Raw genomic sequence first — 16,844 nt, forward strand, 5'->3', positions numbered from 1 at the left:
TTTCTCAATGCACTTTGGAATTTATATAGGAAGAGCTATGCCAAAACTGTGATTTCATTCTCAAAGAGATTGAAGTGGCACACTACCCTTCTTCTTACCCTAGGTGTATCTTTATTTCGAAGGGCAATTTTAATGTATAACCTTCAAATCCGAGCCTCCTTCCAAAATGAAATGAAACAGTGATGAAGCTTTTAAGTTATTTCGAACGTGGAAATAGGATACACACATTACATATAGGATATGACGACGAATGACTCTGATTTGACAGCAATTTCTTATTTATTAGGATATCATGATATAGACAACAAGATTGGGGCATCAAATGCAACGCTTGAACGCCTGAGTTAAACTACATCCAAGAATACTGCTTTGCCTGTACGTGGCTTCCAAGTAAATCTTGTTTTTCGTGGTCCGTATTATCCAAGGCACGTCTTCGTCGGCTCGGCCCGGTACGGCTGTTTGCTTCGCAGGAACAGGCTTTCCAGAAAAGTTAACTAAGCGGCCGGCGGCCGCTAGCCGGCAAGAAGCCGGTCGTATGCGACCAAAGTTGGAGGATATACGGAGGTAGATTCTTCTATGGTTCCGGTGCTATAACTACGAAGTATCTAATCGTGATCAAGGCTGACCAGTCAACAGGAATATTGTATACACTACGGGCGCTACGAGACGCGCACTACGGCGATGTGCAGGATGAGCAATTCCATGAGCTGTGTACTCCTACTAGCGGCTTATATGTGCATTATTATGGCCGCGTCGGGAGGCATGCCGGGCATGCAGAGCAGCAGTAGACGTGGTACAAGAAATAACATGTCGATAAACCTGGGCGTGAACCACGTGTTCGACCCACACTCCCCTTTCCGGCCCCCCGGCTGCGACGACGCCTGCGTGTGGGAGCACCGCGTGCATCGCCTCAACGCCAGCCTTAGCAGCCGACGAACGCAGTACCGTAGTACTTCTGCAGCTACCGGAAGCAGCTCAGGGTTAACCGGGAAAAGACAGGTTAATCAGACAATATTTATTCTTTTGCTTTAACGTGGTCCCTATTATGTGATTGGGTGAGAGATACGCAAGTCGCAAAAGTTGCCTGCGGCGCGTATTATGGTTAATTTAGCGCGAAAATTAACGTTTTCCGAATCACGTGGTATTTGCAGCTGTTACAGACTCTTCCGTATGCGTTTGTCACCACAAACTCTTTCAGAAGTGGTAGCTACGCGGAGTATTATGTGCGCTTGACTGTGGGCGACTCCTCACAGCCAGCTCTCATGATTGTGGACACTGGCAGCGACTTGTCTTGGATCCAGTGCAAGCCTTGCGACCCTTGCTACCCGCAATACTACCCGGTCTTCAATCCGCGCCGCTCCGGTACCTTAGCTCGCCTAGCCCAAGGCAATCAGTTCTGTGATGACGTACAGGCTGTACCTGGGATTGGTCAGGGCGCCGACGCGACCTCTTGCCATTACCAACTAAGCTACGCAGATGGATCAGGCTCTACGGGAGTGATTGTGAGTGATCAGGTAGGCTTGCATTAAAACGTCTCTCCCCTCTAATAATAAAGAACGGTGCTAGCTGCTCCATCAATGTACGTTACAACTCTTTTTTTTTTTTTGGAGGAAGCTTTAAGTATGTATTAAAAGGAAAATTTACAAGATATGTAGTAGTTCTCTAGGGAGTCGGGACTGTAGTAATAGAACCAAGAAGAAAAACTAGCTCTTTGTACGTTACGACTCTTGTGATCACTGTTTCTTAACTTGATTAATATAATATTTCCATGTATGATTACCTCTCTAAATGATGGTATTGACTTGCCCAGATCAATTTGTGGGAAGGTTCCAATCCAGGTACATACGTTGCCATCCCAGGGGTTGGTTTTGGTTGCGGCACCACTAACATGGCAGGTCCAGGGGTGCCTACCTTCTCCTCAGGGGTGCTCGGCCTCGGCTACGGGAGAAGCTTGTCTTGGACAGAGCAATTCTCTTTTGGACATCTTATCCCCTACTTTGACCCCATCTTTACCTTTTGCTTTGCCCCCATTGGATCCCCTATAGACTCTGGATTTCTGAAGTTCGGCCCAGACGCCATTCCATGTACACTTCTCTTATCAAATTAACCCTACCTAACTTCTTCAAACTTGTCTTTGGTTTCTTCTCTAGCAATCAATTCATATGCATGTACGCCATCTATTTCTATTTGTTGAAAAATATAAGGCCTCCATTTGAAACATGCATCTATGCACGCACATTCCATAATGTCAAGTATAAGACCTGGATTAATGAATAGAAGGAGATCATTGTGTATATTTTCCAATCATAAGACCAAATTGGTACTAAAGTATATGTGAATTTGTACTACATTGCAGCTCAGGATTATTACGAAACGGCCTTGATAGGTAGAGGAGCTGAGGTTTACTACTACATAGATGTCGTCGATATACTAGTGGCTGGTCAGACAGTCGGTGTGCCTCCTGGCTTATTTGACATTGATGATAGCACTCTTATGGGAGGTGTTATTGTGGATTCTGGCGACACTCTCTCTATCATACATCCAACCGCATACACTCTCTTTAGAGATGCTTGGAGAGCAGCTATGCGACCTATTCTTGGGGATCCTGATCCGAGTGGTACACCAGGCCCCCATGGTCTGGACACATGTTGGGACTACCCAACTCCCTATGCCCTCCCTGCTATTTCTTTTCTACTCGGGGACAACAACATTTTTACACTTAGTGATAGTGCAAGCACCCTTGTGTATAAGACAAGCAATGGCAATCAACGAATGTGTTTTCCCTTTTTAGCGAAGCAACCCAATGATACAATCGCTGCTATGGTTATTGGTGCAGTTAGCTTACACAACACCCAAATTATTGTTGACCTTGATAATAACATGTTTGGATGGTTGTATCAACAATGTTGAAATGTATAAAATTCTACATAAGAATAATGAGAGATTGACCAAGTTGTACCAAAGCATGAATGCAATGCTCTATAATGTCAAATGTGTCAATGCACCATCTTTTTGTTGGCACTAGTGCTCTTGCCAAGGACCTAGAGGACTACTTGATAGCCACAAAAGGGGTAGGTAGTTCATTGTTTGGCGGGACTTTAGCCAGTAATAACAAAAAATGATATTTTAGTGTATTTGTTATCGATTGGGAATCTAAAATAGGGCGTACAATTTTGTTATGCCCTTAGAACTAACAATAGTTTTTTCAATATTTTAGTTATAAAACTAGTACTTCAAATAGATTTAGAATAGCAAAACTTGTTGCTTCAAAAACATTCCTTTATTTTTACTGGTTGAGAAAAAGTTCTCCGTAAACACTAACTTTAGTAACGTGGCACAACATTTCATATCACATATGTGCTATGTGAAACTATGAGATTGATAAGTCTTGACCCTTTGGTGAGAAATTACAACAACAAAGAGACAAGGTCATGATTTGCTTTCACATCTCAATGTATGACGGGTATGCTAATGAAATATGATAAGAAAGTATATGCAAATTTTTTTAACGACATGACCCCTTATTTACCTAATAAATAGTTTACAACTTAATAAATGTGTTTTATCTATTTAAATTGGGGGAGATTTGGACTCAACTTTAGGCCTTGTAAAAAATTCTACCTCAACATAGAGAGAGAGAGAGAGAGAGAGAGAGAGAGAGAGAGAGAGAGAGAGAGAAGAGATAACTCATTGAAAATAATTTTTTAAATAAGAACTCTCATGTTTTTAAAAACTTAAAAATTATTCCATATCCTTTAAGTTATCAATTAGCCCTAATTTAGAGCTTAGAGGTTATTCATTGGTATTAAGAACTCAATGTTGAGAATTTAATGGCTCATATTGATTGGGATTAATGGCATAGTTTCTTCTTATTAAAAGATGAGCCAAAAGACTACATGAAGCCTTGAGTTGTACCTGCCACACTACGTTTCGAAACATTCAATGTACACTTCTCTCATTTCTTGAAAGTAACTTCATAGATAGCACAAATAAGGATGCTGAGGCACTATGTTTTGAAACATTCAACGTACACTTCTCTCATTTCTTGAAAGTAACTTCATAGATATCACAAACAAAGATGGTTGGGGCTGGAACAATATCACAAACAAAGCTGGTTAGTGTGGAATCAATAGGGATGGCTAGGGCTGAATCAACATCATAAATGGAGATGGTTGGGGTGGAATCAATAGAGATATCTTGGGCCGAATAAGATGGAGATGGCTAGGGTGGAATTCACATCCCAAACAAAGAAGATGGTGCCCCGCACATCATCAAAGAGGTCCAAGGGAGAGGTATATTACCTCCAGGTTGAACTTCAGCATAAGTGTGAGGCATTGTCTATGAAAAACAAACCTTGTCTAATGTCTTTGCAAACATAGTTGCAAACCTTTTGGGTAATATTACACCTTACGAGAAACATTTGGAACCTTTGAAAGATCCTTTGAAAGATACTTGAATTTAATTTATTTTTGAAAAACACTACTTCCCTAGTTAGTCATGTTGGAAAGTGATAACAAACACCCTCTTTTAAGAAAAATCTTCACTTTTTAAAGCATCAAATAAATGCATATATTTAAGCCATTTTGTAGATTTTACATATGAAGAGATTAATACTTTATACTAAGATGACATCTTTTCAAATTCTTCAAAAGTCTTTAACTTTATTTGAAATACATTTTTGGTCATTTTTGCATTCGGCCCTTTAATGAGAAATGCATGATGATTCCTAGACTTGCAACCACAAATTCTCATTATATCATCACTACTACATTTTGTATACCATGTGTATCGTATATTTTGAAAGAAAAAAATTTGCTTAATGAGTATATTTAATATTCAAGAATTAGTAGTTGTTTAAACAAAGATAGGCTACTATGTAGCACTTGTTTTGCAATTAAGGTATCCATTACTATGTTGATTATAGTTTCTCTTTGGTAGATGTGAATAGGGGTATAAGTGATCCTAGGCTAGCATTAAAATAGCTCTCCATAATCTCACAGGATCATGTATGACATGTTACTAAGCATAATTGGGGTAAAAGGGATGCATGCGTTGGAATAAATAAGAAATTGAAGGACTATATTACCCACGTTACAATATATAAGAACAATAATTGGATAATTGTTGATATTAAAACAATTGATGAATTTGTAGTTATATCATTGTATGCCCCTAACAACTCAGTGGAAAGAGGGAAAGCTTGGGATTCTTTGGAGGTATTTCAATGTCCCATTATATTTGACTAGGGACTTTAACATTGTTGAAACCATTAAATATAGATTTATGGAGAAACGTCAATGCATTGTAGATACAAAAGAAGAGAAATGGTTGGTAACTAGAGCTTTTCATGGCCTTGTAGTTCTAAGTAGTGAGCCTGGTTTCTCTTGATGAAACAATCAAACCAACCTTAGCAAAGCTAGATTGGATAGATCTTATATGTTTGCAGGTTTACTTGCTTAAGTTCTTTAATGTCAAGTGTAAAATGTTTCACACTATTTTAATGTCTGATCATCTTCCTATTAAGTTAAGTCTCTCTAACAATGACCAAGTGGTTAAGGTAGGCTGATTTCACATAGATCTTAGACTATTTAAACTCAAGGAGGTTTAGAATTCTATCTAGTGTATATGTGCTAGTTCCCCATCAACAAACTCTCTAACATTGTCTTGAACTAGAGCCATTACAGAAACTCAAGATTTCCTAATTAAAAAGGTAAAATCCCTACAGGTTAGAAAATGTAGAGAATCCAAAGCAAGAAAATATTCACTCAGCGAGAGTTTAGAAACTAGGATTGAGGTAGGGTAAGCTCACTTACAAGAAATCTAAGTAAAATGAAGCAATAATTGAGGAAACTTGAAAATAAAGAAGCCTCTAGCATGCTACTCTTTACAAGGAAATGGTGGGCTAGCAAAGCTGATAAACCAACCCTAGAGATGTTTAGCATCCTTTAGAAAAAGAAAGGAAAAGACTCAATTCCCATTCTTATCGAGGAAGATGGAACCAAATCCAAAGACAAGGTTGAAAACCTTTTGGTAGCCAAGGACTTCTTCACCAAGATCTTTAGCAGGCCAAGAACCAATAACTTCACTTTTTTTAAAAAAAATCACTTTTTAAAACATCTAATAAATGCACATATGTAAGCCATTTTGTAGATTTTACCTATGAAGAGATTAACACTTTATACTAAGATGACATATTTCCAATTTCTTCAAAAGTCTTTAACTTTATTTGAAATACAATTTTGGTCATTTTGAATTTGGTCCTTTAATGAGAAATGCATGATGATTCCTAGACTTGCAATCACATTAGGGGAGTTTTGAGGTCTCGAAAATGCCTGGTAAGAGATCTTAGAGAGAGAAAAAAATTTAAGAAATAAAATCATTTTATAGAATTTTAAAAAGGTTTATATTTTGGTAAGTCAAAATATCAAAATTTGTTAATAAGTCATTGTCGTGATATTCTCGTGGTCACATCAAACCTAGAAATCTAGGTCGCCATAAAGATGGCAAAGGTTGTCATAATGAAGATCTTACCACTCCTCATTAAAGTGAAAACTAATATTCAATTTGAATTTTGGTGGATACTCGATTGTCTCCCTCCATCGTTTCTCTCTTCTTTTTTTCTCCTCCTTAGTAGTCTCTTCTTTGTTTTCATTCTTGCTTCTAATCATATCCTTAGCTATGGATCAATCACCCAATGATCTCTGTAACTCAGCTATGGATCAATCATCCAATGATCTCTGTAGCTCTCATAAAAGACCTCTCTATCATCTGCATATTGAGTTGGATAGTGAGTATGAACCAATAAGAAAGATAACAAAATCTATCACGGTTACAGAGTCTATGAAACATGTACTAAGGTTTGAAGGAAAGAAGAATATTGATCTTTGGTTAGATGGAAAGCTATATCCCAAAGATCCTAGCAGAAATAGCACTCCTTTCTTTTTATAATAGCTTATCATTAATGAGGTTTATTGGTGATGGCTACAATGGATTTTTAGGTTATACACTTTTGTTGCAGAAAAGGATATCCTTGAACTAGAGAATCATCTTTTGATGAAACACAATATAGAGTTGTTGCAGAAGCTAGAGGATTGTCAACAAAAAATTCATTCATTGGAAAAGCGTATCAAAGCTTATCAACGAAAGAAAACTTTATTAGGCCTTCGAAATTGACAAAGAGCTCTTAAAAATATTGAGAATCTCAAACGAGGAGGAGGAGGCTGTGATAAAAGAATCCAAGCAGCAAGGCATATTTTTTTTCACTTGAAAAATCTTAAATATGGCTTTATTTAAATTACTTGCATTGATTTGTGATGTTAATTTTGCTTAGATCTTTTCTACAACCAAATGCAAGTGAAAGAGATTGTTTAAAAGAACCTCAGTTTTATTATCATCTTCTTCCTTCAGTAGTTTCAAAGGATATTTTGGAGAAGAAGAAATTTAAAAAGGCAAAGAAACAATGCTTGGAGTCATTTGTAAAGGATCATTCTTTGGATTCTGAGTTAGTACAGAAGACACTAGATAGTATTGGTATCAGTTGAGATACTTATATGCAACTTTTCCAGCTTTTACAATAAAAAATGAAGCAAGGACAGATACGCAATTGCATACTTCCGAAGCCATTTGTGGTTAGGACTATTAGACAGAGAGCTAATAACAAAGTGATAGGGATTCTAGGTGAGACTTTTCATATCAAGGCTACCTTCAAGGGCAAGAAAAAGGAGGTTACATTCAATGAATTTAAGTATCAAAGGGAGCCAACTTGAGATCTCCTTGCTTATACTGCATGTCGCCAGCTCAAGAGTTAAACTCAAGCAATTGGAATAGAGCTCCCTCTAGGCACAATAAGGATCCAAAGTTTAAATCGGTCTTGTACATTCCTTTAGTGAATGCCCGTATTTGTACACTTCATGCACTTTGCAGGATAATTGAAAAGCTTGTTCATCTCTATATAGGATTTGCATGGAAGCTGAAGCCATTATCAACTAGAACAGATGCTATAACAAAGGTTGAAAAAGTTCTCTCTGCAATTGGTTTGCATGGTGGAAATGTTGTTATTGAACCAAATCTTCAAAAGTCTAAGGATGGTAATTGTGTCCCAAAAAAACCATCTATTGGTGGAGTGAAGGCTAGAAGGTTTCTAGGCTTTCATGGGAGACTTGGCAAGATCAACTCGAGAAATGGTGGCTCAACTATTAAATTTAATCAGTGGAAATCCCTACATAATGTAGTTAAGGATCACACTGATAATGGACAAGCTCAGAATAGAAAAGCTAAAGTTTGGGAAACACTAGACAAAGTGTTTTTTTATTGTGATAAGACTGAATGGAATGATGATGATCTCAAAGACTTTAAAAACCAATTGAACCTTTTCAAAAAGGCAATGACAGAAGCTTGGGGTGATCAACACTTTACTCACTATATGTTAAGAAGTTTGTATATGTCTGTTTCTTCATTGTCGAACTCATATAATGTTTTTTAATAACTTTCTTTATTTGTTGACTATGTAGCATATTTTATACAACCATGCTCCATACTTTATTAAACAATATGGATCTCTATCTATCTGGTCAACCCAAGGTATGGAAAAATCACATTATCAAGCAAGAACAAAATATTTCAAACACACGACATGGAGGTGGAAGACACAAAGCCAACAGTTTATTAGAGGTCTGTCAATGGTTCTATCAACAAATCTGGCATAAATTCAAGCTTAAAGATACAACCACATCAAGCAATACATAATCTTTAGCAAGGACTATACAATTTGTTACCCAAAGAAGAAAAGATAGATATTTAAATTCTTGCGCAAAGCAAAGATTTACAGAATGGTTACAAACCAAACAAAGAGTTAGGAAAAGATGGGTTTCAAGAAACCCTTGATCTTTGGCATCTTCTAGTCTGATTGTGTTGCAGAAGAGTCCTTAGTTTCAGGCACCTTGACAAGGCCTCCAGAGGAGTCCTTAGTTTCAGGCACCTCAACAAGGCCTTTAGAGGAGTCCTTGGTTTCAAGTAGCTCAACAGGGCCTCTAGAGGAATCTTTTGTTTCATCCCACTCAATAAGACCTCTGTATTTCAAAAACTCCTGTTTCCGATAGCCTGGAAGAAGCTTCAAATTCTTACCATCTCCTACATAAGAGAGCAAATAGTAGCCAAGAACTCCAAAATATCCAGCTCTAGATCCACTGTATCCAAGCATGAAGCAAGCATGAAGCCAAAAACTCTTATGGCTTTTTCCTTCTCCACTAAAATGCTCTTGTCCAAACCTCTGCTGAAAACTTGAGATCCAATTACCTTTGAGATAGCTCTCAAAGCCATCATTGGTAGACTTGGAGAGCTTGACAATCTACTATGATATATTACAATTGTTTGATTGTTTAAGTTTCCAATATAATGGCCAAGGCTTTGATTTTTCCCAAGCTTCATTGGCCTAGAGCCCTTGGCCCTTCCAAGAAAGTTGTCCAGATCTTCAATCTCGATCTACACAACAAACCACAACAGTATAAGATATAAGATATTTATCTATAATGCATAATAAAGTCTATCATAAAATCAATGGGTAACTTCAAATTATATTTCATATCTTAGGGTGTTCATCTTCTTCGAGAAGACTATCATCATAAAGATTTATTGAACTCTTGGGTTTCTCATCTGATGGAGACTTCAATCTCTCTTCATACCCTACATCATCAATACGAAGTCTCTTCTGGACCTGCAAGAACTCTTCTTCTGTAGGTAGCCCCCCCTTTTCGTATTCTACGATCTGATTAATACATGTATGTAAGGCTATAGAGCTGTCTTGGAAATTCTCTCCCTCAACATCAAGACTTGCTAGTGGTTCTTGTTCATAACCTATAAAATTCATGTCATTTTGGCCCCAACCTGCAAGGATTGCTAAGCAATAATCTTCTCTAAGATAAAAAAGATGTTGAATATCATTTAGCAACACATATCTCTTCTTGTTGATAAGATAAGTAGGAAATGTTGGAACACATGCAAGAGGACCTTCTTCATTAACATGTGCACTTGGTTCGATCTCCTTTTCTTCCACCATTGTGATATTGTCACTCTTAAACAAACCTACATCAAAACCTTGGACAAGTTGATTCTCAATATCTTCTTGGAACATCTCCTCCTTCTCTTCGACCTCCTTATCCATACTTGCAATATCCTCTAGCTTTCCCTGTTGGGCTATATCTAGAGAAGAATTTTCCATGTACTAAAGATACATAATAAATCCAACATCCTTGTGGATTAGAAGGCATTGGTGTTGATACCTGTGGAAAGGGAAATATGTTTCTCTCTTCCTGAATTCCTCATCAATGAGGTTGAACCTGCCTAGCAAAGTTGATCTGGCTGTACTGGTGGCTCCCATGATATCACTATAATGAAAAAATCCATTGACTTCTAAACCTTTCACATGTCTATCATAAAAATATTTGTACTCCTTAAGTTTATCTTCAAGATCCTCCAATAACTCTTTCAAATCAAAAGGAACATTGAAAATTTCCTTGATATAGCTAAACTTGGAAGAATTTCCAGTTGTGTGTAAGAAATCAAAGAGTCTATCATTAGAAGTCTCCATTAGCTCCTCCTCATCCATTCCTTCCAAAGATAGCTTTCTCTTTGTCATCTTGACCAACAAAAGATTTATCCCTGCAAACAAAGCAAAATGGCAACAATGTCCAATCAAACACGATAGAACCATGGAAAGAGGCCCCAAAATCACGTTTTCCAAGACAAAAAATCGAAAAAGGAGAAAAGTTTTTAAGTGACCGGGGAAATGCAAAAACAAGTGTCCAGAGGCAAAAGCCAGTGAAGAACTCGCGTTTCACCAGACACTACTTGAAAACGAGAGTTATTTCAACATTTCACTAGTGAAATGCGACAGTTAGCAACACACCAATAACCAGAGACATTATTTCACGTTTCATCGGTCAGTAGATGCAGAACAAGAAGAAAAACATGAACTATGAATTAATTCTATTAAAACACAGAAATTTATGATAAAATCATTTCTGAAAGTGCCATGCTCCTTTTGAAAGACACAAAGCACATGACATCTGTAATTTTTCAAGTATTTTTAAAAATTCTTTCTATACTAATCAATCATGAGATTTTGTTCAGATACTTGTAATAACAAAATTTTGTTACCTATCAGAAGTTGTTGAACTGCTCTTCAAACAAGAAGCAAGGACCTTGAAGGCAAATTGAAGCAAAATTTTGAGAGAAAGAAAGGCAATATCAGAGAAGATGATTTCGAAAAGCTTTTATATTGATTGTCAAATGTGTGTTTGATAGTTCCAACGAAAAAGTTTACATAATGATAGCAAAATAAAGGCGACCGCAAATTTCGACGAAATTTCCAATATTTCTGCACGCACAAAATACCTCAGAATACGTGCGCACGTGTCTCACTTAACACACCATATTAAATATCTCAGAAGACGTGCGCACTCCCTTTTTTCGAGAATAATAGTCTCAGAATACGTCGCATGTGTTTTACTTAACACTTCGCCAAGTAATGCATGTACCATCAATTTTAAAAAAATCCCCCAATAAAGGGAAACAACGGCCAAATTTGTTTCATATTTTTATGGTCATGGAGCACATTTTCGTGGTCATGCAACAGGGTCTTCGAGTTGTGGTTATGAAGAACGTATTCGCGTTTCACTAGAGCTATTCAAAAAATTGGTTTTAAACGGATTTTTCCCAACAAAGTGCCAAACAAGGTATGCTTTTCTGCACTTTTCCTTAATATTTTATAACATTATGAGCCTATGAGCACTATAAACGGACTTTTTCCCAGTGTGAGCCTATGAGCACTATAAAGAATTATTTTTCCCTAATGTTTTATAACATTGCTTCTATGGCTTTAATGGTGTAGAGATTGTAGGTAATTATTATGGCATGCCTTAGGTTAATGTTTTGTTTTTCTTAGTTTTGTTGATTCTTTTGCTATTTATGTGTTGTCTAGTGAAACGCGAAAATAACATGCTACAAGGAGGTCACTCTTTTAAAACTCGCATTTCACTGGATACACTAGACAAGGAGTAACATGTCTTTTTTTGGCAAATGGCTAGGACTAAAGCAACAGTAAGGAAGGAGAAGATTGATCCTAGGGGTTTAACATCAAAGATTCATTAATCTTCAAACCCTCAGAAGCTCTCTAGAAAGTCAAAGCCAAAGAGTATTTTTTCTCAAAATATCAGGTGCCTAAGGGAGATTAGGAAGGCAATAAAGGCTCTTAACAATGCAATTCCAAAACTGTCTTTTCAAAGACTTGTCAGGGAGATTTGTGACAAATATAGTTTCAATTGGATAGTTTCAAATGGACAATATAGGCTCTTAACAATGCAATTCCAAAGCTGTCTTTTCAAAGGCTTGTTAGGGAGATTTGTGACAAATATAGTTTCAAATGGATAGTTTCAAATATAGTTTGAATAGTTTCAAATGGACAAGAACAGCCCTTAATTGTATACAAGAACAGCCCTTACTTGTATACAAGAAGCCATAGAGGATTTTTTAGTTGAGTTTTTTCAAGATGCCTATATTTGTGCTGCTCATGCTCATAGGCTCACACTCATGGACAAGGACATGGTAATTCTTAGGAGGCTAAGATATAGATTTTCAAAGGTCCTTGAGCCAATTCCCCTCACTGATGAGAAGACTTTTAATATCCTTAATGTGCCCCTAGCTAGGAGAAAGAAAGATGATTCTGGTTCCAAGGTCACCCATGAGAGGGATACAAGGCAACATGAAAAAGAGGAGAAGGCTAAAGAGGAGCAGTCAAATAAATGGGGAGAGTATAGGAGGCAAAGGGCTGAAGAAAGGGAAGCAAAGCAACTAGAGCCCTTTGAAAATGCTAATCCAAAAGGATTCAATGTGTTTTGTTTCTTACCTAGTGACTTCGGCAAAAGAACTGAGATTATCTCCTTTAATGCTGCATGTGTTCAAATTCTTAAGGATAAAAGAAGAGAAATAAATGAGAGCATTATTCTTGCTAGCCTAAGGTATATCCACCCATAATTACTTCTACTTTTTGATATTTTTTTAACAATAAGATTTTTCTTGTTTATACTCACTATTTCTATGCCTTTTATAGGTGTGTAATGCATGGGTTTCCTTTGAATATGCAACAAAAAATTGAGGTCCTTGATCCATCTATCTCATTCTTTATGAGAAACGAGCTTGATACAAGTTTTGTTGAGCAGTGGTTCAATCTGATTAACTTCGATACTTTGGAGCTTCTTATAATTCCATATAATAAAAAGTAAGTGATTCAATATTTTATTAGAGTTTTTGAGATTTTATCCTACTAATTTGTTGAGATATGATTGCTTTAAGTTCTTATTGGAGCTTGATTGCAATAGACTGTGTGGATAATCAATATTTTTTAATCAACTCTATGAAAGGAAGCCATGGAAATGCTAAATTGTAAGTTATATTATCCAAGGGCTCCTTGATATTTCAATTCTTTTTTTTTGTAAGTATTTTAAATTTCAATATATTTTATATATAAAAGTGTAAAAATATTAATTGAAGAGCTAGAGAAAAGGCGCCCTATGCCATCTTATTTGCTTGCAACAATACAATATAGACAAGTTGCGGTAAGTTATTAATTAAAATAATTGAAACATAAGTTTATTCTTTGAACTACCATCCGTAAATTTCATAGTTTTACTTTGTGTTGGTGGTTGCAGTGTCCTCATCAGGATGATAGCCATTCTTGTGGCTGGAGGGTGATTGCAAATGTTAGAAGAATGGTTAACTTTGTTTATCTTAATGATGATAAACATGTAAAGGTAATATGAAAGATGCTAAACTTTAAGATAGATATTCATTGCAAATAGTCCATCGATGATAAAAATATAGACTATTGTAAGAAAAATAATGAACTAAAACTCTTTTTCCTATAAATGTGTGTCAGTTTTCGAAGGATTGCTATGCATCTGAGCATGTTTGGTACTTCAAAGCAAAGCTCTTGAAGTATATAATGGTCAATTGTATACAATCAACGACAGAGATTGGTGGGGATTTACACAATAAAGGAGATATGGTGCCTATAACCACGGAAGGTGAAGCCATAGCTTCAACACCTTTACCCACACCTTTTATATCCAAGGCATCAAAGAAAGGCAAAAGAACTCCTAGAAAGGATAGTTCTCAAAAAAAGAAATAGCTTTGCCATATTGCCTTGTAAGCCTTCATATATAGAAATTTGCCCTTCAGCCCTTGTATATCTCATAGAGATGGCAGATAGACATCTGCTACAAACTTTGTACATATATTTTATATTGACAGTAAAGATATATTTTCTTGAATGTCCTTGTAGTGTATATTTTTTTCTTTCCTTTTCGATATCTGCAAAAAATAAATTACAAATGTTTGTTAGTTAGAAAGTGAGATCTTGATATACATCTAAGTAGATATAATATGATGTGAAAACTTACTCGTTTCTTGTCAAGTTGGAATACAGAGGAGCATGGTAGTTCAATGTCTTCATTTTGTAAATTCATCCTTACTTGATGTAGCGTACATGATTTACTGATATTTAAGATTGCAATAATATCCTCATTGAACCAAATATCACGATCCACTATAGGATCTTTGCTAAAATCATCAAGATTCTGGTCTAAAGCAACTAGACTACTACCAAAAAAATGCCATCGACTATAGTAAAAGCTAAGGATAAAATTTTGAGTAGCAATCATATATTTACAAGCTATAGAGTCTTGATCTATTTTACATATAATTTTTCATTCTGTCCTTGTATCCCATCCTTCATCAACAAATTGTATGACATGATCATATGTTAGTCTCTTCACTGAAAGCATGGTTTTTGTTATTCTTATCTTCATATTAGAGAAGAAATCAATAAATATATTAATATGCATAAAAAAATTAACTTTGCTTAGCCTACTTGAGATATTAGTTTTTAATACTTTTTGGATCTCAGAAAATATCTTACATCTATAGCCCTCACTAGTAGCTGGACTTGGCAAAGGCCACTCAAAGCTTGAAAAATCTGGCAAAGGAAGGAGGTTTATTGATCCCCATTGGCAACGCCACATATGAATAACATAAGAATGGTCATAAAAGAATATTCCATTCTCTGCAAGCTTTGTCTTCTTTCCACCTCTATACATTTCTTCTCCAATTGAACCATGTATAACATCAAGAACATCAACAATAGACTCCACCGGTTGCCATTTCTCAAGATTAGAGGGATAGACATCTACAAGACAAACAAATATTATAATGAAAAAACCTAAACCATGTTTAAGAAATGAAAAACTTTAAGAATCAAATTCTTACAATTTGGTCTATGCATTGGAAGCTTTGAAGATCTAGTTCCAAACACAGCTCTCTATGCATGAACACATGTTGTACTAGTACCTCTTTGATGCTATTCTTATTTGCTCCAAGCTTAAAATCTCGGATTCTGCCCTTCCAAGCAAAGATAAACAAGCTCTCATGTCTTTGCCTTTTTCCACGTTTTGCTTGTTGCATGGTGATCCAACTACCTTTGCTAATGATAGTAGGAATTCATCTTTCATCAGTTTGGAATGAGTTAAACAATGATATGGATGTGATTTGGGAGCTTGGACGCCTTGTTGAAGGTCGAATTTCTGTATCCATGGTAGAAGAGAGAGAGAGAGAGAGAGAAAGAGAGAGAGAGAGAGAGAGAGAGAGAGAGAGAGAGAGAGAGATAGAGGACTAGGCTACCATAACGGAGGGAAAAACAATAGAGGAATAAAAGAAAGGAGGGAAAAAATTGAGCGCCATGCTTTTCACTAATTTGAATTTGAATTACATCGGTCATTATTATTAATCTAGATATATCATTAAATAAAAGTAGCCGAGACTCTATGCCATTAATGCAAAAGATGTCATAATCACGAATATAAGAGACTGAAAATAGATAATAAAAATACAAATTCATAATATTATTATATTTATATATTTTTGTAAAATTATTTTTTATTTTTTAAAAAATAAAAGTTTCGTTACAGAGGCTTTGCTCCTATTGGTCTAGAGCACTCTCTCTCCACATCTTAAAAGGCATTTTCGAGACCTCAAAACTCCCATAATGCAAATTCTCATTAATATCATCACTACTATATTTTGTATACCATATGTATCGTATATCTTAAAGAAAACAATCTACTGAATGAGTATACTTAATATTCAAGAATAAGTAGTTATTTGAACAAAGATAGGCTATACTCTATAGCACTTGTTTTGCAATTAATGTATCCATTACTATATTGATTATAGTTTCTCTTTGGTAGACGTGAATAGGGGTATAAGTGGTCCTAGGCTAGCATTTAAATATCTCTCCATAATCTCAAAGGATCATGTATGACATGTTACTGAGCATAATTGGGGTAAAAGGGATGCATGCGTTGGAATAAATAAGAAATTGAAGGACTGTATTACCCAAGTTACAATAGATAAGAACAATAATTGGATAATTGTTGATATTAAAACAATTGATGAATTTGTAGTTATATCATTGTATGCCCCTAACAACTCAATGGAAAGAGGGAAAGCTTGGGATTCTTTGGAGGTATTTCAATGTCCCATTATATTTGACTAGGGACTTTAACATTGTTGAAACCATTAAGTATGGATTTATGGAGAAAGGTGAATGCATTGCAGGTATAAAAGAAGAGAAATGGTTGGTAACTAGAGCTTTTCATGGCCTTGTAGATCTAAGTAGTGAGCCTCGTTTCTCTTGATGAAACAATTAAACTAACCCCAACCTTAGAAAAGCTAGATTGGATAGATCCTATACGTTTGTAGGTTTACTTGCTTAAGTTCTTTAATGTCAAGTGTAA

At 36.1% G+C, this 16,844-nt stretch overlaps 1 protein-coding gene across 1 annotated transcript; it reads left to right on the forward strand.

Moving 5' to 3' along the window:
• The first annotated feature begins 633 nt into the window (after positions 1-633).
• Positions 634-3,046, forward strand: LOC148038049 (aspartic proteinase nepenthesin-2-like). Its single transcript, XM_087675364.1, has 4 exons — positions 634-999; positions 1,152-1,514; positions 1,811-2,084; positions 2,357-3,046. Exons 1-4 carry the CDS (start codon positions 682-684, stop codon positions 2,908-2,910), a joined length of 1,509 nt encoding a protein of 502 aa, XP_087531490.1. The 5' UTR covers positions 634-681; the 3' UTR covers positions 2,911-3,046.
• The last annotated feature ends 13,798 nt before the right edge of the window (positions 3,047-16,844 follow it).

This window comes from Lygodium microphyllum, chromosome 3, assembly GCF_053477565.2.
Source record: "Lygodium microphyllum isolate KBCC chromosome 3, Lygodium_microphyllum_v1.1.10, whole genome shotgun sequence".
In the NCBI taxonomy this organism is placed as follows: domain Eukaryota; kingdom Viridiplantae; phylum Streptophyta; class Polypodiopsida; order Schizaeales; family Lygodiaceae; genus Lygodium; species Lygodium microphyllum.